The sequence below is a fragment of the Lepus europaeus genome, chromosome 1 (assembly GCF_033115175.1).
Source record: "Lepus europaeus isolate LE1 chromosome 1, mLepTim1.pri, whole genome shotgun sequence".
NCBI classification, from domain to species: domain Eukaryota; kingdom Metazoa; phylum Chordata; class Mammalia; order Lagomorpha; family Leporidae; genus Lepus; species Lepus europaeus.
The window spans coordinates 153,737,023-153,761,401 of record NC_084827.1 but is presented as its reverse complement, the minus strand read 5'-3'; the positions used below and the strand labels follow the sequence as shown (position 1 = coordinate 153,761,401).

At 37.6% G+C, this 24,379-nt stretch overlaps 1 protein-coding gene across 3 annotated transcripts in view; it reads right to left on the bottom strand.

Moving 5' to 3' along the window:
• Positions 1 to 24,379, bottom strand: part of UNC80 (unc-80 homolog, NALCN channel complex subunit) — a 216,843-nt gene that overhangs the window by 126,302 nt on the left and 66,162 nt on the right. For 2 of the 3 annotated variants that reach the window (XM_062201741.1, XM_062201752.1), the window contains exons 18-22: positions 24,227 to 24,325; positions 20,439 to 20,653; positions 17,528 to 17,634; positions 15,577 to 15,673; positions 9,734 to 9,906 (exon numbers count right to left, since the gene is read on the bottom strand). In XM_062201741.1, the coding sequence (XP_062057725.1) occupies positions 9,734 to 9,906; positions 15,577 to 15,673; positions 17,528 to 17,634; positions 20,439 to 20,653; positions 24,227 to 24,325 (691 nt within the window). The remainder of the gene's footprint in view (positions 1 to 9,733; positions 9,907 to 15,576; positions 15,674 to 17,527; positions 17,635 to 20,438; positions 20,654 to 24,226; positions 24,326 to 24,379) is intronic. The other variant, XM_062201733.1, reaches the window with a different exon arrangement.

Here is a 24,379-nt window from a genome sequence, read left to right as displayed (position 1 = left end):
CTGTCCTAGTTGCCCCTCTTCCAGGCCAGCTCTCTGCTGTGGCCAGGGAGTGCAGTGGAGGATGGCCCAAGTGCTTGGGCCCTGCACCCCATGGGAGACCAGGAGAAGCACCTGGCTCCTACCATCGGATTAGCGTGGTGCACCGGCCAGGGCGGCCATTGGAGGGTGAACCAACGGCAAAAGGAAGACCTTTCTTTCTCTCTCTCTCCCTCTCTCTCTCTCTCTCACTATCCACTCTGCCTGTCAAAAAAAAAAAAAAGAAAAAAAAGAATGAGATAGTATCTTTGAACTGCAGAAAGAAAATATTACCCCATGGTTATACTATCACCAAAAAAACATCTTCAAGTTGAGATTAAAATAAAGACATTTGCAAGAAAACTGTGGCTGACAGAGATACTGCCAACTGATCATTATTAAAGGTACTCCTGAAAGGTATATTTCAGAAGAAAATGATCCCACAGGGTACTTTCGAGATGCAAGGAGAAATGGTAAACAAAGAGTATGTTGGGGCTGGCGCCCTGGCACAGTAGGTTAATCCTCCACCTGCAGCACCAGCACCCCATATGGGCGCCAGTTCTAGTCCTAGCTGCTCCTCTTCCAATCCAGCTCTCTACTGTGGCCTGGGAAAGCAGTACAAGATGGCCCAAGTCCTTGGGCCCCTGCACCCGCATGGAAGACCTGGAAGAGATTCCTGGCTCCTGGCTTCAGATGGGCGCAGCTCTGGCCATTGTGGCCACCTGGGGAGTGGACCAGCAACCTGAAGATCTTTCTCTCCCTCTCACTGTCTGTAATTCTATCTCTCTGTATCTCCCTCTCACAGTCTGTAACTCTATCCCTCAAATAAATAAATAAAATCTTAAAAAAACCACAAAGAGTATGTTTTGTGTAAATTTAAAAATCAGTTTTCTAAATATTAATGCAAATAATGTCTACTTTTTTGAATATTAAAACAAAAGATACAACTATTTCTTGGGTAACAGTTGGAGTTAAAACTTTTTAGAAAAAGAAGACTAACTGAATTCATTAACTTTAAATGTTGTTTAGATTGATATTTATGTAATTTCTATAATCATAAAACATATTAATCTCCAAACTAGTAATAAAAAACAAGTTTTACAATGCTAACCCACACCAAAGCAAGATAAATAAACCACATATCCTAATATAATCTATAGGCAGGCACAAAATGGGTATACCTTCAAACAAACACAATATGAAATGAAATATATGTGAATAGGCAAAAGATAACATAAGTAGCATAAATGAAACTAAACATATCAGTATTCATAACCTGGGAAAATTTTTGGACTAAATTTTCTAAGAAAAATATCAACATGGCATAAAAAATTAAAAATATGCTTTCTGTAAAGACATAAGATACCTAAAATATAAGGATATAGAAATATTGGCCAAAAGAAACTGAAGTAGGCAGGCATTGAGGTTAAAATCGATTAGGTTTGTGAGCTGGAACACCATGCCTAAGCCAAGCCCTTGTGTGATCTCACGCCCTACCTGATACCTTCACCATGCCCTTGTGACCTCATGTCCCTACCTGGCCATACCTGGGTGCCCACCAGCCAATCAGGTTAATTCACCACTCCTCTTTGGAAGTGGGTTAAAAGCCTGGGACATAGTGTGTCAGCCCTTCTCTTCTGTTTCCTGGCCTCTTGCCAGGAGGGGGCTTGCTGTAGCCCTGCGCCCCCAGGGCACGTGGCCTTTGGGCTTCCTGGCCTAGATGCTCCTCCACATGGCTGGTTCCTGGTGCTCAGTATGAACCCAGATTTTCCTCTCTTAGATAAAGCTCTCACACTCCTATGATTTCGCCCACTGAATAAAAGCCTAAAATGTACCATGCTGCCTCGTTTATTTATGCCAGTATTTAGAATTCTTCTGTAAATATTAGGCAAGAACCCTCTCGGGCTTATTAATATTAGGAATTTATTAATAAGCATATTGTGATATCATATGGCACTCCAAATTCCGGTAACATATGCGGCAGCCCAGATGGCACTTCTGGGGAATTTTAAGGGGCCACAGTTTCGTATAGATTTTAGGGGGTCATTTCTGATATCAAAACCAGGTCAATGCTGACTTAATAAAATGTGTGTAGCTATATTATTAGTGTCAGAGGAAACAGTATCATAAAGTAGAAGGCATTGTCAGAGATTAACTAGGACATCTGATAGTGATAGAATATTAATTTCATCAGAAACAAGTAACACTTGTAAGCCTGTCTGCTTCAATATAAATAAAACAAAATTTGTCATTGTTTCACATATATATGGGAAAATTTGTCATCATTGTGAGAAATTTTGATACAATTCACTCAGAAGTAGATCAAGCAATGAGATAAAATAAGGTTTAGAAGATTTGAAGAACCTAATATATATATTATTGTACATAACAACTGGAGAATACTCATGCTTTCAACTGTACACGGGACACATGAAAATTATAGTGTTCTAGATCATAAAACAGGTTTAAATTAATTTCAAAGAATCAGAGCTGGAAATGAAGTCATACAACAGTAACTTACAATGTACTTAAACTATACCAAAAATAGCACTTATAAAAATTTATGGCATGCAGTTAAAGCAATACTTAGAGGGAAATTAAAATCTAAATGATCAGTATAGAAAAGGGAAAATAAGTAACCAACTTGATAAGCTAAAGAACAATACAGTAAATTCATAGCAGGAGGGACAGAAATGAGAAAAATAAGAGGAAGGGTTAATGAACTAGAGAATAAGGATACTACAATTGAGAGAGTTTTTTTCCCCCAGGTGGGCCTGATTCATATCTGTTTTCCTGATACTATTACTAATAGCACTCTCTTTCTTTCTTTCTTAAAGTGCCCCAATTTAGATAAAAATTACATATTCACTCCTCCTACAGTGATCTATTTGTGAGAGTAAATAATTTAACATGAATTAGATTTTCCCTATCCAAAAAATAGGAAGAATTTTAAGAGTCTATTGATATACTTACATTCATTGATTTATTCCCAAGGTCAACCAACATCAGTGTATTTGTGCTAGTAAATTACCAGTAAATGAGAATTAGTGTCTGCATATATTGAAAATTCAGTTGGATAAATAAGGATATAATATTTCACCTGAAACATATATAAAACATAAGTGCCTTTTGTTTGAGCTGCATAATTTTTTCTTTTGATTTTGTAGATTATATAAATCTAGAGATGAAATGAGTTCATTCTAACCATACTTTTTGAAAATGTCTTACAGTTGTATCTTGAAAATTTATATGAAACAAAGATGCAGGGAAGAGGTGTGCTAGACTTAAATTAGAAACAATGATCTCTGAATTTAGTGATCACAGACATAGTGACAAGAGGATTGTCTAAGATAAATAAAAGCTATCAGATTGGCACAGCTTCTAACACTGATGTTTCTAGTGTTTCCTTCATTTAATAAAACTTTTAAATCGAAGAAAATTGCAAACTTCCAAAAAAATCACATTTAAATTCTGTGATAAAAGAAATACAGCAATGAAACTATTCTAAAATAAAATTTACATCATAATGTAAGAATTGTATTTTATCCAGGCGTAAAAAAATAAGTGTAACAAAACAACAAAAGAGAGTGTTGGACTAGAATACAGTAATGGAATGAGCAGAATTACTCCTTTCCCTCCTGTTTGCTGCACCAGTAGCATCTGTAACTATGTATGTATCCTTATCTGTATCTGTACATCGTGTCTATATCTGTCCCACATCTGCATGTCTTCTGACTTTGCCTGTATCTGTATCTGGATTATTTGTACATATTATATATATATCACATACGGATATATTAATAAAATCATAGGTGCATTGGAAAATATAAGAAATAGATTCAAACCTGAGACAATCCCAGAGGATAGGAAGCAAATGGGTCAGATATTAGGTGACACCCAATAGAGAGAGAAGAACACCTAAAGAAACAGTTAGCAGAAGACATCTGTGAAGGGTAGGTAATCCTGAGGCTCTTAACCCAGATCAACAGCAACCAACAAGTGCAGGTGTCTCAGCTGCACAGAAGACAGCAGACGCTCCATGCTACTTTGGACGCAGGATATGCATCTGTATTCCTCTTCTCTCAGTTTGCTGGTCAGATTTCACCAGCGACTTTAGTTCCTTCACTTTTACATAACTGATTCTAAGTGTTTTTTCATTTGGAGATCATATCCTGGCTTGATCTTTTTACTCTCATAACAACAAATAAGATAAAGCACGGGAACATGCTATGCAAACTATCTAATGTAATGAAAATGTTACTGTTATTGTCCTCTACTATGACCTCTGCCAGCCATGCCTCCCCTCCCCCATCACCAGCATCCACCATCATCATCATGATCATCATCACCTATGCTTTTTATTCATCCCATCAGGACTAACCCAATTCTTTTTTTTTTTTTTTTTTTTTTGACAGGCAGAGTGGACAGTGAGAGAGAGACAGAGAGAAAGGTCTTCCTTTGCCGTTGGTTCACCCTCCAATGGCCGCTGCGGTAGGTGTGCTGCAGCTGGCGCACTGCGCTGATCCGATGGCAGGAGCCAGGTGCTTATTCTGGTCTCCCATGGGGTGCAGGGCCCAAGCACTTGGGCCATCCTCCACTGCACTCCCTGGCCACAGCAGAGAGCTGGCCTGGAAGAGGGGCAACCGGACAGGATCGGTGCCCCGACCGGGACTAGAACCCGGTGTGCCGGTGCTGCAAGGCGGAGGATTAGCCTAGTGAGCCGCGGCGCTGGCCAGGACTAACCCAATTCTGTCTTGGCTTGATAACGGTAACAAGTCAGCCTTTTAAACCCTGACAGATTCTAATCTCTAGAATTTGACCGCTGAACTTTGCACAAGTCTTGTTCTTGAATGAGAATAAAAGACTCAGGTGTGATAGGAACTCATGTTACCCACCTACTGCTTGAGCCCCTTGCCCATACGAATTCACTGGTTCTAGTCTAGTGACAAAGGGCTCATTAATTCCCAATTAGGCCACCTACATCAGTGGCCATCTTCCATGATCAGAAAATGCCTATTTGTTTTAAAGCTCAAAACACACTACTTAAAAGTATCAAAACTCAAAACTCCCTTGTATTTTATTTCTTGCCAAGATATTGAAAAGGCCAAGTAAGGCTAGGATAAGTTCTAGAAGAAAGGTAAAAAGAGAATCTAGTGGTCCGATAACTATCTAGTTTTAGGCTTATTTTAAATTTTCTATGGGATCCAGCCCAATTTAATGATAGGAGACAAACTACTTAGAATGCAGGGTACGATTAGCTGGAAACTCCTGTATCATATCTTTAGAAAATCTAGGTAGTGTAGTAGTTAGAAATCAGATAGGTATGGAATCAACTGAGGAGAGGGACTGAAGTTCTAACACAGAAGACATTTGACTACCAAAGTGTTCAAAAATAGTTCCCTTGAAATAGGCCCCATTCAGAAGCCAGTCTTAATTTATTCTGTTGAGATTATTTTTCAAATACCTAAGTATGTTGTAACAAGCTTGTGTGTCTCCTTGTCCACATATCTTACATAAATGCTGAAAGCTTTCCACATAGGAAGTAACTATGACAGGATCTCTTATGTTTTTATATCATCAGTGAATATTAATAAAGTCATTTCAATTTAATTGATTAGAGTCTCCACACTTGATCTTAGCCAAAAGGCTGAGAAGCAATGATTAGAGTCTTGTTTTTGCTAATGATAACACATTAATTGAGTTTAAGTTCTTAACACTTTTTGTTTCACTGGATTGGGAGGAATCCATGAACTTTCACATATTATATGATAATTTTTTCTATATATACAACTTTTCTTGGGAGAGTTTCCATGTAACTTTAATCCAATTCTAAAAGAATCTATGCTTCCAAATGTTAACAGAGTGTTTTAGAGTGAATGTATGGTGTGAATACTAAAAGTTCAGAATTTCTTACGTTTTCTTATTATGAATTCATCATGTATTCGTGTAATAAGGAGCATTTTTAAGGATTCAGGTGCTTTTCGGACCATTAAAATCATTCACAAACTTCTTTATTACAGGAGACCATATAGATTTAAGAATATTTTCAATGCGTCAAGAGATACTCATTGTGGTGTATTTAAATCTTTAGTTTTTTTTTTTTTCTTTACAGAGAAAGCATATGGTGTTGCTAAAAGAGGCCTGAGTAGAATCAGAAGATTCTTCTCTGATTCCAGCTTTAGCACCAACTAACTTACATGACCTTGAGAAAATTCATTTTCTAATTTGTATTGTAACATGTGCTTATATTTTTCACTCAGTTTTTCAACAAGTTGAAATAAATAATGTGTTTTAATAGCTTTCCTTAATCTCATTAGGCAGTTGCCTCAGAAATTTGATGCCTCACTCATCTAAAATTTTTCCAAAAGCAGCTAACTTTAGGATGGAAAAAAAGAGGGACATTGATAGAATCTTACCACCTCTAAAGTGACAATATATGATTGTTATTTCTTTTTAACAACTGTTCAGCTAGCTTCTGTTATCTTTATTTTCTTAACCATATTCAAGCTATTGGATATAAAATATGGAATTTGTTATTTCTATACGTTCTGATGTAAGTTCCTAAAGTTATCTCACATGATTTTTTCCTTTTACTTGAGAGGCAGAAGGAAAGAGATGATAGAGTTAGAGACAGACACAGAGACAGAGATAGAGACAGAGACAGAGATAGAGATATAGAGATAGAGATAGAGATAGAGATAGAGATAGAGATATAGAGATGAGAGACAGAGAAAAGCAGGGAGAGGCAGTGGTCTCATTTGCCAATTCACTCCTCAAATGCCCTCAATGGCTGAAGGCTAGCAAGTTCTCCCATATGGATGGCAGTGATCCAACTGCTCAAGCTAGCACCATGCCTAGCCCGTAAGTCCTCAATAGACATTTGTTGAGTTGATTAATTGGTTACTATACGGTATTTGTAAGTCACATTGATTCTAGGCTTTTAAATTCTACCACCATTGTCATTCAGTATATGTGGTATGTACAGAACAGTGTCTCCCTCCCCAAACTACGCATAGTCCAGAATTAGCTGTAACTCAGGGAGCGACTGAGAAGTGTTCCATTCATCAATACTGCTCTTTCCCTATCACCCTGATGGTCCCAAGACTTTCTTCTGTGCCCTAATCAAATCCTGCTGTCAACACTGTGCAGTGGTGTCTGCTATTTTATTCCCTTATTAACTTTCCAATTATTGCAAATCTCATACTTACAAAATAGCAGTTTTTAGATATTTTGATGAAAATTTCTACTTTCATTTCTCTTTTCTTAATTGTATACTGACAAAGCATTTCTTAATGTACAAGCAAGATGAGGCATACTTTATTGACTATTAATATTTTCAGTGAAATAGCTGTTCATATTTTCAATCTATTTTAAAAATATTTGATTGCTTTGCTTCTGCTTTTTCATGAATTTATTGCATTTAAGATTTATTTATTTTAATCTGCTACTTTGGGGACAGATCAGGATGTGATTAAGAACAACCATGCATGACTCAAAGGAGTGGCAAGTTCGCTTCCATTCTCCACCCACATAACATGGGATTGGCTCCTTGCCTTGTCAAGCATGTTTGCTTAGACAGATATCTCAGTTTTCTTTGATTGTTTAAGTGCTACCAGCCCTGAAGACCACTGAGTCTCTATATTTTAATCACTGTGGTTTACACCAATTTACATGGAACATTTTGCAATTAAAAATATTTGCAAAGAACAACATCCAGCACAGGGAAACTTACATAATGATGTCATAGTTTGGGGGCACTATAAGTGATATTTATGTTTCAGGCTTAAGTGTAGTCACATACTTACTGGTCACTAAATATCTTAGGACCAGAATCTGAAAATGTCAACAGAGAAATGTCATGAATTTGTTTACACTCAGCCCACCTCCTTGCTTGTCATGCATCCGTGGAGTCATGCAACCTCAGAAAGTGCGTTGCTGTTGAACATGTACAGACTTTGTTTCTTGTCATTATTTCCTAAACCTTATAGTTTAACAAATATTTACAAAGCATTTACAGTTTATTCAGTATTGTAAGTAATCAAGAGATTATTTACAGTATGCAGAATGGGCATAGGTTATACACAAATACTATATCATTTTTTGTAAGACACTTGAGTACCCACGAATTTTGGTATCTGCAGTGGGTCCTGGAACTAATCCTCCATGGATACAGAGGGACACCTATACAAAGTGTGAATGATTTTCCATGAAAAAACACAGGAAACCCATGGTCACTGTCTCATGTGACCATGAGAAAAGGGATAATTTAATGGCAGGCCTAAAGTTTATTGTTGCAATAAAGGTATATTTTAGCTTCTTTAAGTGAGACTGAAACAATTTTAGATACTTACTTGGTAATCTGTGCCCCATTTTCTGCAGTGTATGCAGAATTTGTAAATCAGAAGGTAAATTAGAATATAGAGGGGCTGGGTTCAAAAATCACATGTGGGTCTACTTTACCTGACAAAAACACTTTTTAAAAGATAGACTTTACATTCTTTTTTTTTTTTTTTTTTTTTTGACAGGTAGAGTTAGACAGTGAGAGACAGAGATAAAGGTCTTTCTTCTGCTGGTTCACCCCCGAAATGGCTGCTACAGCCAGTGCACTGCACCTATCCGAAGCCAGGAGCCAGGTGCTTCCTCCTGGTCTCCCATGCGGGTGCAGGGCCCAAGTGCTTGGGCCATCCTCCACTGCCTTCCCAGGCCATAGCAGAGAGCTGGAATGGAAGAAGAGCAAGCGTGACAGAATCTGGCGCCCCAACTGGGACTAGAACCCAGGGTGCTGGTGCCGCAGGCAGAGGATTAGCAAAGTGAGCCGTGGCGCCAGCCCACTTTACATTCTTTAGTCCCTTAACCTTGTATAAATCCATACACTGTCTAAAGTGCTTCTGTGCAATTCATTTCACTTGATCCTTATTTATTTCATTTTTCCTCCAGTCGATAATGTAAGCAAGACTCAGAGAGTTTAAGGGATGATAATATAATCATGACCTACATTACTGAATAGTTACCTGAAAGGCCATTTAACCTTATGCCTTGGGGACGGTATTGTGGCGCGGTGAGTTAGCCACCTCTGCAAGGCAGAATCCCTTATCAGAGTGCCAGTTGGAGTCTAGGCTGCTCCATTTATGAACTAGCTCACTGCTAATGTACCCAGGAAAACAACGGACGATGGCCCAAGTATCTGGGCCTCTGCCACCCAAGTGGGAGACCCTGAAGGAGTTTTTGGCTTCTGGCTTTTGACTTGGCCAGACATAGCTGTTGTGGCTATTTGCAGAGTAAACCAGCAGATGGAAGTTATCTCTCCCTGTCACTCTGCATTTCAAATAGATAAATAAATAAATCTCTTTTTTAAAAAAACTTCACATCAGCCCTATGAAGCATAGTATTATTATACTATTATGTATATAATATTTTTATATTTACTCCTATTTTATAGATATTAAGCTAATGCATATCTGAATGATACAGACTCACATATTCTGATTCAGAAACCCTCACATATTTTAAATCATGTTGTTATACATTCTACTTTCTAGGACATATTTTTTTTTTTCTTTTCTCACCTCATCAGCTTTATTTCCTCTTTTAGCTCCAATTTTAAGGAAAAAGAGTTATGATCTTAAAAGATGGGGTTAGGATTAGGGAATCAGCTTACCTCTGTCATAGTGTTAACTGGAATGGGGGATAGGTTGGGCAAATTCTTTGAATAACTTACTAGATCCAAGGCAGCCGCCAGGATGGATGCATCGGGAATTGTCCCTGGTTCACAGCAGTTCAACAGAAATTGAAAGCGCTTCATGCCTTGTCGGATTGCTCCGAGATTCACCACATTTTTGCTTTTTCCACCATCCTGGTTGGGTGACAGATGGTCATCAAAACTGTGGCAACCTGTAGGAGTTGTGCCATGGTAGAAGAATGAGAATGAAACGGTCACAGATTTTCAAAGAGCTTATCAGAAATATCAATGTATTTTCTGGCCTGAAAACTTCATCTCCTACATCATCTCCTTCCTCTCTACTTTTATGCTTAATTTGAATAGATTTGCCTTTTGGGAATCTTATAACACATGTAAAATTCAGCATTTCACCTAACTACTTAAATATAGAATTTGATAATTTTTCTACCAAGCCTCTTTAATACCAGTTAGATTTCTTGGTATATTTAAATGATTCTTCTTATAATCATTTACTAACTTCTGCTTTTATGGAAGATGCAATCATTGTGTAGTTTCAGATCTGCTATAATGAGTTCAAATCAAGGATAATATCATGGTGAAAGCAAAACTACTTTTTCAGTTACAGTGCAAAGAATCATTGACTACTAGAATAAAGCCCTTCGAGACTGGTCATTTAATTTTAGGATTTCCATATCTGGCTGGACATCAGATTACTTGGGAAGTTGTTCAACTTCATCCAGACTTTAGTATTCAGAATTTCTGAAGATGAGGTTTAAGAATTTGTACTTTATGAAGTTTCCCAGTCAATTCCAAAGCAGCCGACCTAACTTTAGACTACAGAGAGAAATAGGGGAACCACTAATTGGCTGCCTACAACTGGCAATCAGTTGGGAGCTTATTAAAAAGCAGAATATCAGGTCACAATGCTAGAGATTTTGATTTCATAGGTTTAGGGACATTGCATATTTTTAAGAAACAGTCACATGATTTTGAACATCACACATTGAGGAAGAATAATGCAAATTATTGATTTTTCATCTTAAAAAATTTCCAGCCTCATTTTAAAAAGGTAAAAAAAAAACCTCCTGATCGTCACTGAGACGTCACTGATCTGATTTCCAAGAATGCTTTCCTGATCTCTTTTTCTGGAGTACACTGATCATGAAGCTCACTGCCTCACTTTCCCACCTGCTATCACCGTACAGTGCAAGTTGTCTCTTGTAGTGATAGCTCTCAACTGAAGTGTCCCACCCACAAGGGTGTTACCACTGGTTGCAGCAGGATGCATGGTGAATAAGTTGTCCATTTGTTAATGAACTCTAATGCTTGCAAATTGGCTTTTAAAGCTCAAATCCAATATTAGGGTCATTCTTCTAATAAACTTTATTCATGACAGATAGATGGAGAAGTTGACAGTTATGTTGCTGGGTACGCTATGAGGAGGTTTCACACTCAGGGATGTCAACTATCAGATCCATTATTGGACAAAGGTGGCCACCTACTTCAGGGAACACATCTTTTAGAAGCAGTTCAAACCTGGGGCACAGATTCCTTTTGGTTTTATTACCATCAAATAAAAAGTTATGGCATGGCATTAAGGTAATTTACCGATTCCTGGTCTGAAACTTTCAAAATGACTAGGATAATGAGGAAGTATGTAGGTGCAAAGTGAAACCATGTCTGGAATTTGTTTAAAAACATAGTTAAAAATCCATAAAAGATACATGATACAAATACAGCAAAATTTTGATAATCAAAAAGGAAGTGATGGACCTTTGGGGTTCATCAAATTATTTTCTTTACTGTTAGTCTAGCCTTAAAACTTTTCATAAGTATAAAAATGGCTCATTATATATAATTAAAATATCACTATGAAAATTTCACATATTTTGCTTTTTATGGGTGTTTTTCCTTTTCACATGCAAATAGTCCATGCTCAAAAACTCCAAATTTAGTACCTTCAGTGTCTTTTCCAGTTAGTGTTGTCTTGTGTCAAATGCAAAAGGAAGTACCATAAGAAGAATGTGTGGTCAAAAATCTCAAAAGACAAAATCTCAAATGGTACAAGGAAGAAAAGCTACAGAGGAAGAATGAACATTTTCAAGATAGTCTTGTTTTCGCACATCTACTTTTCAAAATGCTACTCTGTTTACTTAAGGGCATTGTCAAAGCTTCTAGAACAGGAAAGTTACCATTTTTCATAGCTACACATACCACTTTATTGATTATTTATGCACAGCCATTTAATAGTTATATACAGAGGATCTCATCTATTAAAACATAATAGTTTTATAACAGTCTCTTAGACTAGAACTCAAATAATAACACTTTTGTTTTTAGTGAATCCAGTTGTTTTATAATCTATTACTATAAATAAGATTTAGAATATGATAGGTGATAATTGCTTCAACTGTAAACGGAGTGATACATAACACTTAGTGAATAATCAATGAAGTTATTTATACAATTTACTAACAGTCACCATCACCTTATTTAAGGAAGCATTAAGAATAAGTATTTTCTTTATTTTTACATATTTATTTGACAAGATGGCCACTGCCCAACAAAATGCATTTACTATCATTAAAGGAAATGCTTTTTTGATGGAAACATCTTCATAAGTAATGTAGTTAAGGAGTGTAAGAAAATAATAACAAGAGTAGTATTCAAACCAGTATTTGTCAGCAAGAACTTATATTCTTTGCTTCACAGTATGGTGTACACTGATTAAAGAATCCTACAAGCCCAGGATGTGAAATACATGCTGTAAATAAAAGATATACACAATGCAAAATTTCCAATTTTTACACAATATTAATAGATAATGGCAGAATTTTACCACTATTTGTGAGCAAGAGTATATGACAAGAACTATATGAAAAAATTTGTAATTTATTTCCTTTATTTGTAATAGTCCTATAAGATAGATTTTTAAAGATGATTTAATATCACTATTTTCTTAGAATTCTATCGAAGAACTACATTGAATCTGCTCTCTTTGTATTACCACATTAACATGAGAAATGATGAAAACTGTGTTGGAGTAATTATCATGCATTTACTGTGACCCTGAGAATCTAGTATTTATTTTTTAAAAATGTTATTTTTTTATTGGTACAAAACAATTGTAAGAATGTAAGGTATATAATTTAAGATAGAATATCTAGAATTTCTTTGAGCAACATTTTCCATACAGTTGATGAAGATATGCAATAAATTTTATTGATTGGCTGGAAAGCATTTTAATATTTTCAATATCTTCCCTCAAATATTTTCAACATTTTTAATATCTTTCCTTAAATAGAGAGAACATGATTTCTAAAATAAATTAAATTCAGTGAATATAAAAGCACACAAAAACATAATCTATGAATATTATTTCAATTCTATCAAATGTTCACTATATTTTTCAGATATATATTCAGATATATTTTTCATTTATTGAATAATTTTTTAGATTTCAATACAATTCTACCAGTATTCTAAGTCAATGAAGTCTGGTACTAAATTTAAATTGAAGGTAAGAATGTTTAATGTTTGTTTCATTTAACAGCTTTCTAGAGAGAAAGAAAGTTATGTAGTTAACATAATTTAAATGAGAAAAAAAGCACATCCCATTTATAATGGATGCCGAAGGATCATATATACACATAGATTGCAAAGGGAAGTAAAGAAGGAGAAGGGAAAGAAAAAAAAGGGAAGGAAGGGAGGCAAGAAGGAAGGAAAGGAGGGAGGAAGAAAGAAGGATGGAGGGAGGGAGTGCAAACTCAAAGATACAAAGATATTCAATAGTCAAGGGCAATAGTTGCTGCAAAACACAGTGTACTTATTATCAGATAATCTTGTTTTGTTTCCTTTAGAACAGTTGGAGATACCCATCTTCTACAAGAGATTTCAAAAGAATTGTCTTGCAGATTATCTTTCATAATTTTATAATTACAAATTTTATAATTACTTTGTATAATTTTTAACAAGCCAGGTAAGATAGGCAAAGAGTAGTTGAGCATAAGTTATGTCCTCTTGCCAGCCAAGAACACAAAAATTATGACAGATATATCAATTTCAGATATTATGGTTTTGTTCGTTCAGATATTATGATCTTTCCTTGGTGCATGTATGCAGAAAGAGACTGTTTGTATTCAGGCACTGATGTAAACTCATGTCAGAATCTGGTTTTAGTGATATTCCATATCAGGTCTTTGCTGTTGTGAATGGAATCTAAAGAATATATGAATCAATGACTAACACTTGTAGAAATGGTAGTGAGAAAACAAACAAAATCTAGAATTAAATAATGTTTCTGAGGAGTACCAAATATAACATGTTTAGAACAAGAATAACCATAAAAATGTTGACCTATTCCTCAAAAAAGGAGTGCTAGCAACTCAATTGCTCAATCATGCTTTCATCTTTTCTGCCAAGGAGAAAAATAATCTAGAAACGAGAGCCTTGGTTAGTTAGGGCTGTTATAATAAAATACCCAAGGCTGAGTAACTCAGACACCAAACATCCATTTCTCACAGTTCTGGAAGTCAAATGCTTCAGCACATGATACCAACATTGCTGGGGTCTTAATAGTGGCTCTCTTCTTTGTTTATGGCCTCAACAGGATCTTTCCTTGGTGCACTGGCGCATACATGTAGAGATTTTGTGTCTCTTCTTTTTATAAGTCATTGATATGCCATTGCTGGTGCTACCCAGATGAGTTCATCTAAATCTAATGACCTTCCAAATTTTGGGACTTAGAGCTTTGATACAGGAATGCTGGGTGTGGGTCAGGGCTGGGGTGGGGGGAGTATACAAGCATTTAATACATAGCATACAGAAAAGTTTCATCAAGAGCGAGTATCCTCCAAATCTGAGAGACCCTACACTCTTTGAGTTTGAGCCTCAACTTCATCAAATTATATCCTGATGTGCAGAAAAAAAAAAAAATCTAGAGATGCAATTAACAGCATCAGTAAAGTGAATTCAGCCAGGATAGCACATACCTGGAGAGCACATTTTATTGGTAAAAACTGATTAACACAAGTCAAATATATTAGGTGAAAATGGATATTGTAATTTTAATTTGTGTTCATGCACATGCTAAAACCCTTAATAATTAATAGTTGTAATATTTACTACACTGAGTTAATTCATTATTGCACTCCACCAGAATCTCTACATTTTATACAGTATACCATCTAATTAGGATATGTAGTAAAAAGGAATCAGAATGGTGATGGATGTAGATACCTTCATGTAAGAAAAACTAAAGAAATCAGAAATGTTTAGCCAGCAGAAAAATTATCAAAGAGAAAACATGGAATAGATGGAATTAGCATTATATATGTGTATGTGTGTGTGGGGGTGGGGGGTGTTGCTACAGATATTATAACTAGGACAAATGAATTTATGGATCAGTATATTTTCAGAATATAAGGAAAGATTTTCTAGCAATCAAAGTTTTCTAGCTCTGGGACAGGTGGCTTTGCAAGGTTTTAACACCCCTTAATGCAAGTGTGCAGAGAGTGGCTGGCCACCTGTCAGGAATGTAACAAGCAGAATTCCTAAATAGATAGGTGGGTGGATAAAAAGGCTCTTTGAAGGTTCTGTAAAACGCTCAGATTTTAATAAAGGATAAAACAGCAGAAAAGGTTGTAGCTTATTCTTTGCAAACCCAGTTCCCATCAGGGAGTAAGGAACATAGTAAAGTTTTTTATAAATGTTTGCTGAATCCATCTGATAACAGACAGAGAAGTTATAGATGGTAGAAAAAGACATGTAAGAAATAATTGAGTGAAAAGTCAAGGGAAATATAAAAGAACCATTTAATCTATTCAGATTTTCATCCTGGGTAATGAACACTGAACAAAATTCTTAGTCTGCATGATATTTACCAAGGCGCTTGAAGAAATTCTCCTCCTCTTCTCTTCCATTTTCCATTCCACTCCCTGGCCCACCTTCAGAAAGCTTCACAGCACTGGTGAATTTGACCTAACAGAAAAAAAGAATGTAGTCAGACATCCAAATTCAAAGGCCAATGTTGGTGCTTAGATTAACCTTGGATTTGAAAAACAAGTTGTTTATATTATGACGCTTATTTCATTCTGCTGGCTTTCACTTGTGGTTAGTTTATTCAGTGTAGCTCATTCTTATGTGGCAAACAAGACATCACCACACCAATGAATGGAAGGAGGACTGAGGTCACAGATTGAAAGTGAAATAATCAGGTACTATGAAAATCACTTCGTGAATAATCAAGGTACTCTTTACAGTTTAATTTTGATAAAGTACAATTTAAATTTATGAGCAGCAAGTCATATTTGTCCTTTAACAAACAACATTACAACTGACAATCTGACCAAAGTTAAATATAGTCAGAATTCTTCAAAACTCTGTGAAAGAACCAGTACAAATTAATTTATAGAGTACATTCATTAAAGTACAATAATGTGCTTCTCTTCCTAAGCATCAAAGTGTTCTTGGTCATGTCTTTAGTTAGATCAACGATACTCAAAATTTTAGTACAGAAAGGAAGCTCTGGGGCACACAGACTTTTGAATCTTGAATGATTGTTTTTAGCAAAAAGAATGTGAAGGAGGAATTACAAATATATCTCCTAAATGTTCTGTAACTTTGCTATCCTCTTTTTGATGATCTCAAAATATTATCTTTAAAACAGTCTAGTTTGAAGAAATTGGTTTTAGTGCGATTGAGAGAGAAGGTGAGTAAATTGAATATAAAGAACCATGACTCTTACTATGTACTGAAAAGTAGGTGTACAAGTGAGCAAGCTATGAGTCATCCACAGGGAGGACTCTTGTAGTCTGTAGGACAGACTTCACTGAGAATCATTACCTTTTCCAAATTGTATGCTGTGAGTATGGCAGTGTTTGAAAGTATTATGAAGAAGCATTTAGTGAGAAAAGACATCTTGAGTTACTTTACCCTTTTCAATATGGAGAATGATTCTGATGATGCCAAAAGTAGTTGTAGAAGGATTAGTGCGTGTGTAAGCGTGTGTGTGTGTGTGTGTGAGATTGAGAGAGAGAGAGAGAGAGAGAGAGAGAGAGAGAGAGAGAGAGAGGGAGAGGGAGAGGGAGAGGGAGAAAGAGAGAGAGAGAGTGAGAGAGAGAGAATATGTAAAAGAAATCACTCTAGAATTTTAAAATTACTGGATCCTTGAAAAGGAGCTTGAGATATCAATAATTTCTCATACATATTAAAAGCTAAAAATAGGCTGGCGCCGTGGCTTAACAGGCTAATCCTCCGCCTTGCGGCGCTGGCACACCGGGTTCTAGTCCTGGTTGGGGCGCTGGATTCTGTCCCGGTTGCCCCTCTTCCAGGCCAGCTCTCTGCTATGGCCCAGGAAGGCAGTGGAGGATGGCCCAAGTCCTTGGGCCCTGCACCCGCATGGGAGACCAGGAGAAGCACCTGGCTCCTGGCTTTGGATCAGCGTGGTGCGCCGGCCGCAGTGGCCATTGGAGGGTGAACCAACGGCAAAAAGGAAGACCTTTCTCTTTGTCTCTCTCTCTCACTATCCACTCTGCCTGTCAAAAAAAAAAAAAAAAGCTAAAAATAGCTTGGAAATAATATTTATATACATCCCTGTATCTGCCCTATGACTTTCCTAGTTTTTTGGTACATTTTTCCCTTTCTTCTTATGATATAGCATACCACTAAAACATTTTAGTTTCTGCTGCTAATCTACGTTTCTAAACTTTATCCAACTTGAGAGTTTCTTCAATTTTTCCTGCTTTGGTCCCTTCAGGTGTTGAGCATTTCTCAATCCTGACCTTTTTCTCCCAGTGACTCTGACATTCACTTCTACAAGTGTGCCCTGTTTACCTTGGAGCTTTGTCTGATGAAAGATAAGCGATCCACAGAGCTGATGTCGAGGAGGTCCTCAACGCCATCTGCCAGGCCGGAGAGGGAGGATCGTTTCAGCCAGTTTCCTATTCAACAATTTTTAAAAATTAAACTGTTACAGCAGTTTCTCTCAAATGGATTAAACAGAAATGCCAGAATGTGCTCAACAGGCAATGGAAGTTTCATGCCTTGATATAAATAGAAATGGAAACAAATTGTTTTCAATGCACATGCTTTGAATCAAAACAGTCAGTGCTGAAGTATGAAATTATGTGAACGAGTAAGGCCAGGACTAAAGAATCTGGTTCTCTTAATGAATGAAAGTATAATCCACCCAGTTACTCTTACCACCTCTCACATCTCCCATTAAAGCCTGATTGCTTTATCCTTTAAATATTTCTCAAATCTTTCCACTCTCCTTTGTCTATATTTTCACCACCCAAGCCAAGCTTCCATTTACTTATTCCTGGACTACTAGGTAGCTTTCCATCTGTTCTTTCTTGTCTACTCAAGCTTCCTCCAGTACTATTTCCCAGCAGTGATTTTTTTTTTTTGTACAAATTTACCTACATGTGCTACTTTACTGTTCCAACATCATACCTTGATTGTCAAGAGCTCCAGGTTGAAGAATCACCTTGACCTGCAAGGCTCCACATGCTCTGGCTCATACTGTTCTTGTAGCCACTCTTCCAATTCTGTCCATCCTAATACCTTTGCGTCCTAATACCTGGGCTCCCCCTTTTCATTCTCAAAGTAGTCTACAGATCTTAATGTGACTGCCAGGAAACATTTCCCTGATTGCTGTTTCCTCCTGCCAGTTAGATAAGGTCTCATTGTTGCATGCCTTCATAGCACCATGTCTATTTCCTCCAGAGAATTCAGAGTTTGCAACTGTGCTTAGCTGTATGATTGTCTGTTTTAGTGACTAGTTCCTATGGCAATGCAAGTTCAGCAACATCAGGGGTTGTATAGTTTTGCTCACTGTCCAATCCCTGATGCCTCGCATACTTGTACCTAGTAGAAGCACACAATAGGGGTTTGTGGAATATCTTCAGGAAAAAAATAATGAAAGGAACCAACCCAAATGCCCATCAACAGTAGACTGGATAAAGAAATTATGGGACATGTACTCCATAGAATACTATACAGCAGTAAGAAACAACGAAACCCAGTCATTTGCAACAAGATGGAGCAATCTGGAAAACATCATGCTGAGTGAATTAAGCCAGTCCCAAAGAGACAAATATCATTTGTTTTCCCTGATCGGTGACAACTGAGCGCCAAAGGGGAAACCTGTTAAGTGAAATGGACACTATAAGCAACAATGAACTGATCAGCTCCTGTCCTGACTTTAGATGTACAATGTAATACTTTATCCTTTTTAGTATTTGTTGTTGTTGTTGTTGTTCTAGTACTATTGGTTGAACTCAGTAATTAACACACAATTATTCTTAGGTGTTTAAATTTTAACTGAAAAGTGATCCCTGTTAAATCTAGGAGTGGAAAAAGAGAGGGAGGAGATGAACAATTTGGAACATGCTCAATCGGACTGGCCGCAAATGGTGGAGTTAGAAATGTGCCAGGGGATTCCAACACAATCCCATCAAGATGGCATGTACCAATGCCATCGCACTAGTCCAAGTGATCAATTTCAGCTCACAATTGATAGCTCTGATAGGTCTAAGAGTCAAAGAGATCACACAAACAAGACAAGTATCTGCTAATACTAACTGATAGAATCAAAAAGGGAGAGAAAGATCCAACATGGGAAGCGGGATACACAGCAGACTCATAGAATGGCAGATGTCCTAAACAACACTCTGGCCTCAGAATCAGCCCTCAAGGCATTCGGATCTGGCGGAAGAGCCCATGAGAGTATAGCAGGCATGGAAAGCCAAGATATCATGGAAAAAAAAAAAAAGACCTAAATGAATGATCTCTGTGAGTGAGATCCCAGTGGAAAGAACAGGGCCATCAAAGAAGGAGGTACCCTTCTCCGAAGGGAGGAGAGAACTTCCACTTTGACTATGACCCTATCGGAATAAGATCAAAGTCAGCGAACTCTAAAGGCTTCCATAGCCCTGGCAACTCATGACTAGAGCCTAGGGAGATTACTGACGCCATGAACAGGAGTGTCAAATTGTTAAATCAGCAACAGGAGTCACTGTGTACTTACACCCCATGTGGGATCTGTCCCTAATGTGTCGTCTAAAGCCAAGTGATGCTATAACTAGTACTGAAACAGTATTTTTATACTTTGCGTTTCTGTGTGGGCACAAACTGATGAGGTCTTTACTAATTATATACTGAATTGATCTTCTGTATATAAAGAGAATTGGAAATGAAAAAAAAACAACCTGGTGTTAAAATGGAAATGGCATAGAAAATTAATTAATTTGAAAAAAAATTATGTAGGATCTCTGTCTTTAATGTGCTGTACATTGCTATTTAATGCTATAATTAGTAATCCAATGGTAGTTTTTTCACTTTATGTTGCTATATGGGCAAAATGTTGAAATCTTTACCTAATATATACTAAACTGATCTTCTGTATATAAAGAGAATTGAAAATGAATCTTTACATGAATAGAAGGGGAAAGGGAGCGGGAAAGGGGAGGGTTGCGGGTGGGAGGGAAGTTATGGGAGGGGGGAAGCCATTGTAACCCATAAGCAGTACTTTGGAAATTTATATTCATTAAATAAAAGTTTAATAAAAGAAATTATATATAATTAAAAAAATAATGAATGAATGGATGAGTGAGTGAATAAAGCAGGATGTCTAGGTCTCCTGATTCTAAAGCTTTCATTTTCTCTGTTCCGTACATCGTGAGCGGGGTGATTTGAGGTCATGGCAAGTAGAAAGAGACTCCATAAATAAATACAGACATACTTTTACCTATGGGGAGTTTTAGCTTCTTCCGCAGGGAAATTCTGCGGGACCGTGAGCGGGCGCGCCGGTCGGAAGTGGTCCCGGAGTGGGCAGTGGTGCATTCTGAAGTGTCCTGCTCAGACTGGCTGCTGGTATCACTTGCTGCACTCTGGGATTTGAACATCTTGCGCCAGAAATCCTTCCGCCCCAGGTTGGCCCCTTGCATTTGCTCATCGCTGTAAGCAAGCAGAGGACAGAGTTAAATGTCTGATTAAAAAAAAAGAACAACACATGAAGTTCTCCTAAATTTCTCTGAACCTTCTATCAATGACATATATGCAAATCATGCAGACTGATTTTTGATGGGCTGGGTTGTGGGAAGGGTGGGCACGGGGGTGGCAGATGGGAGATCAAGGTTGATTCCCCCAGCTCTAACAATCATGCCTCAGTTGTCAAATGGAAGTGATCACTTTCTTCCAACTTAATAAAAAAGATTAAATATTATTGCAGGTGTTCACCTGCAAGTGTGAGTCATAATATCAGAAGCACTCAAAATGTCGGTAAATTTGAACCATTCTTATGGCTCCTTGAGGCTTGTGCAGTATTGTTTCTCATTCCCTATCACTCCCTCCAGTATAGTATGAACATTGATATTAAATAAGCTCACAAACACATTTAAATGAATGAATGAATAAATAAATGAAACATGATCACATACCCAGGAAATGCATCATCTTACAATCAAGAAGTCAAAGAAATTCAGGTGAGGTTTAAAAGTGAAAAATAAGTGCAACCCAATAGGACAAACAGAGGACCTGCAAGAAGATTTCTGACTGGGGCACTACATAGGAGGGAAAAGACAAGTGGCCAAAAACAAGCAAAGTTTAATCTTCCTAGGATTGATAATAATAATAAAGCCAGTGAAATGACTTCCCTAATTTTACTTACCAAATTAAGGATGGTTACTATCATAACCACCAGTAGTGAAATTTAATGATACAATATTTCTGGAAGGTAATTTGATAGTACTATATTCAAAGCTTGTATCATTAACCCTGACAGAGAAATTCAATTTCCAGGAAATAATCTCAAGGAAATGATGGGACAACATACAAAGTTGTAGATACAAGCAAGTAAAATATGCCCCGAGGTATTATTATTGGTAAACACTGAAAATGTGGAAACAATGTAAATGTTCAATTCTAGGGAAATAGTTGAATAGATTATGAGGCTTCCATACGGCAATATAGTGTGTAGTCATTAAAATCTTATTTTAGATGACTATTGGAAAATGTTTATGACTTGTTACAAAGTTAAAAGGCAATGGTTAAGTAGTCTAATCAGGATAACAGGAAAATAAAAACTACACATGTGTCCCAGTGTGAGTCTGTAAGTATGTATGCTCAAAATGCACTCATAATTTACAGAGTGGTAGTATTTCAATTTTTAATGACTTTCTATGTTTTTTATGTTTTCCATTTTTGTCAGCTTGAACAGCATATATGATTTTAGTACTTTTGAAAGATAATGTTATAGAAATTATTTCATAATGTGATGAAATTTGTTTGTGGGGTTTTGGGGATTGTTTAATTAAAAGCTTTCAAACGAATCCTAATCTATTCTGAAATTCAAAAGTATTGTGTAAAGCAATCATTTTTTGGAGATGTTTATATGGTGGTTCAGATTTTCTTTCTCAGCAGAATACCAAATACTTTTTTAAAAAAAGATTTATTTGGGGCCAGCGCCGTGGCTCACATGGCTAATCCTTTGCCTGTGGCAAGGATATGGGTGCCGGATTCTAGTCCCGGTTGCCCCTCTTCCAGTCCAGCTCTCTGCTGTGGCCAGGAAGGGCAGTGGAGGATGGCCCAAGTGCTTGGGCCCCTGCACCCGCATGGAAGACCAGGAAGAGGCATCTGGCTCCTAGCTTCGGATCGGTGCAGTGCTGGTTGTTGTGGCCATTTGGGGGGTGAACCAACGGAAGGATGACTTTTCTCTCTATCTCTCTCACTGTCTGTAACTCTACCTGCCAAATAAATAAACAGATTTATTTATTTACTTGAAAGGCAGAATTACAGAGAGGCAGAGAGAGAGAGAGAGAGAGAGAGAGAGAGAGAGAGATTTTCTACCTGCTGGCTCACTCCCCATCCAAAGCCAGGAGCCTGGAGCTTCTTATAGGTTTCCAATGTGGGTGTAGGGGCCCAAGAACTTGGGTCACCTTCTACTGCTTTCCCAGGTCATAGCAGAGAGCTGGATTAGGAGTAGAGCAGCCACTATGGGATGCTGGCACTGCAGGTGGCAGCTTTATCCACTATCCCACGGCTCTGGCAGCCCCAAATGCTTTTTTTTTTCTTTTGACAGGCAGAGTGGACAGTGAGAGAGAGACAGACAGAGAGAAAGGTCTTCCTTTGCTGTTGGTTCATCCCCCCAGTGGCCGCTGCGGCCAGCGCACCGTGCTGATCCAAAACCAGGAGCCAGGTGCTTCTGCTGGTCTCCCACATGGGGTGCAGGGCCCAAGGACTTGGGCTATCCTCCACTGCACTCCCAGGCCACAGCAGAGAGCTGGACTGGAAGAGGAGCAACCGGGACAGTATCCAGTGTGGCGTTGCCGCTGGCGGACTATTAGCCTATTGAGCCGCGGCGCTGGCCCCCCAAATGCTTTTTAATTCTTATCTTAAAGTAGGACATTTATCAAATTAGTATGAATTTATATCAAGTTTCTAGAATTTGACTTTTCAGTTACTGTTTATCAAATGATCACAGTGTATGAAGCATTTCTCACCTTCAGAGAATCTGTGGCACAGTGAGGTGTGGATGACTTTGTGTTCTGATTGGGAAAACATCAAGGAAGGCTACAATTTATATGCTTTCTCAATAAAATGCAACATCAGCTTTGCCTAATGGCTGTGCTGTCAGTGAGGAGTTTCAGAGCAATGAGCACATAAAATATTTTGTGTATTAGTTGGAGAATGTGACTATTATTTAAGGAGGAGGAAAGAGGAGAGATGAGGCAGGAAGCGGAGGAAAAGAAACAGAATGATAAGATGGAGGTGGAGCCAGGATCATCCAAGGTAACCATCCACCTCTCCCCAGTGCCAATCAGATGGCACATCTACTCATCAGTGCCCACCTGGATCATGGAAACACTCCATATCTGACATTTTATGACATTCTTTTAAATGGAAATATTTATGTTGAGGCATCTTAAAACATGTACTTCATCAGAGTAGAAAGAAAAGATGTGCTAAATGTTGAGAAATGAGATTGTGTTTACAGAACACTGAACAAAGATACCATGGAATCTGGAAAACTTAATCACCTCTGAAGAGATGATTTTATGTTTTAATCAAATTTACATTTTAGAACATTCCCATCTATCAGATTATCTCAATAACTGGCATTGCTATTTGGGGAAGAAAAAAATCCTTTTTCCTTTTTGGAACTGACTGCATATAAGGCTTTTAAACTAGTCTTATGGTTATTTTGTCACAGAACTTTCACATTAATATTTTTTAGAGTTATTTTTAAAAATTGTAAGTGATTTTAATCAAGAAATGAATGAAACTGCTACTTCACTTGACATACATATTGGGGCAATTGTGAGAAAGGCAGAGGAAGGGAAGAGAAAAGATGGGAAATGCTATTAGGAAAGCTTTTTCTATGCACGAAGTGATTATTTAGCCTACCCTGAAGAGATCAGTGGCATTAGGAATGAGAAATCTTCAAAGAAAATGAAAACAGACAACAATTTAGAAAACAGAATTTGTTAAGTCATTAGCTCTCTGAATTGGAGCGAAGTCAAAGCTACTTACTGCTCTGGAGTCTGAGACGGGCGACCAGACATGAAGCTGCGGCATTCTTCAGGTGCAGAGGGCACCTGGCCTTTGTCCACAACGCTTCCTGCCTCAGACCTATGCAATTGATACATCCCACCAATTACAGCAGAGCAGGACATCACATTCATG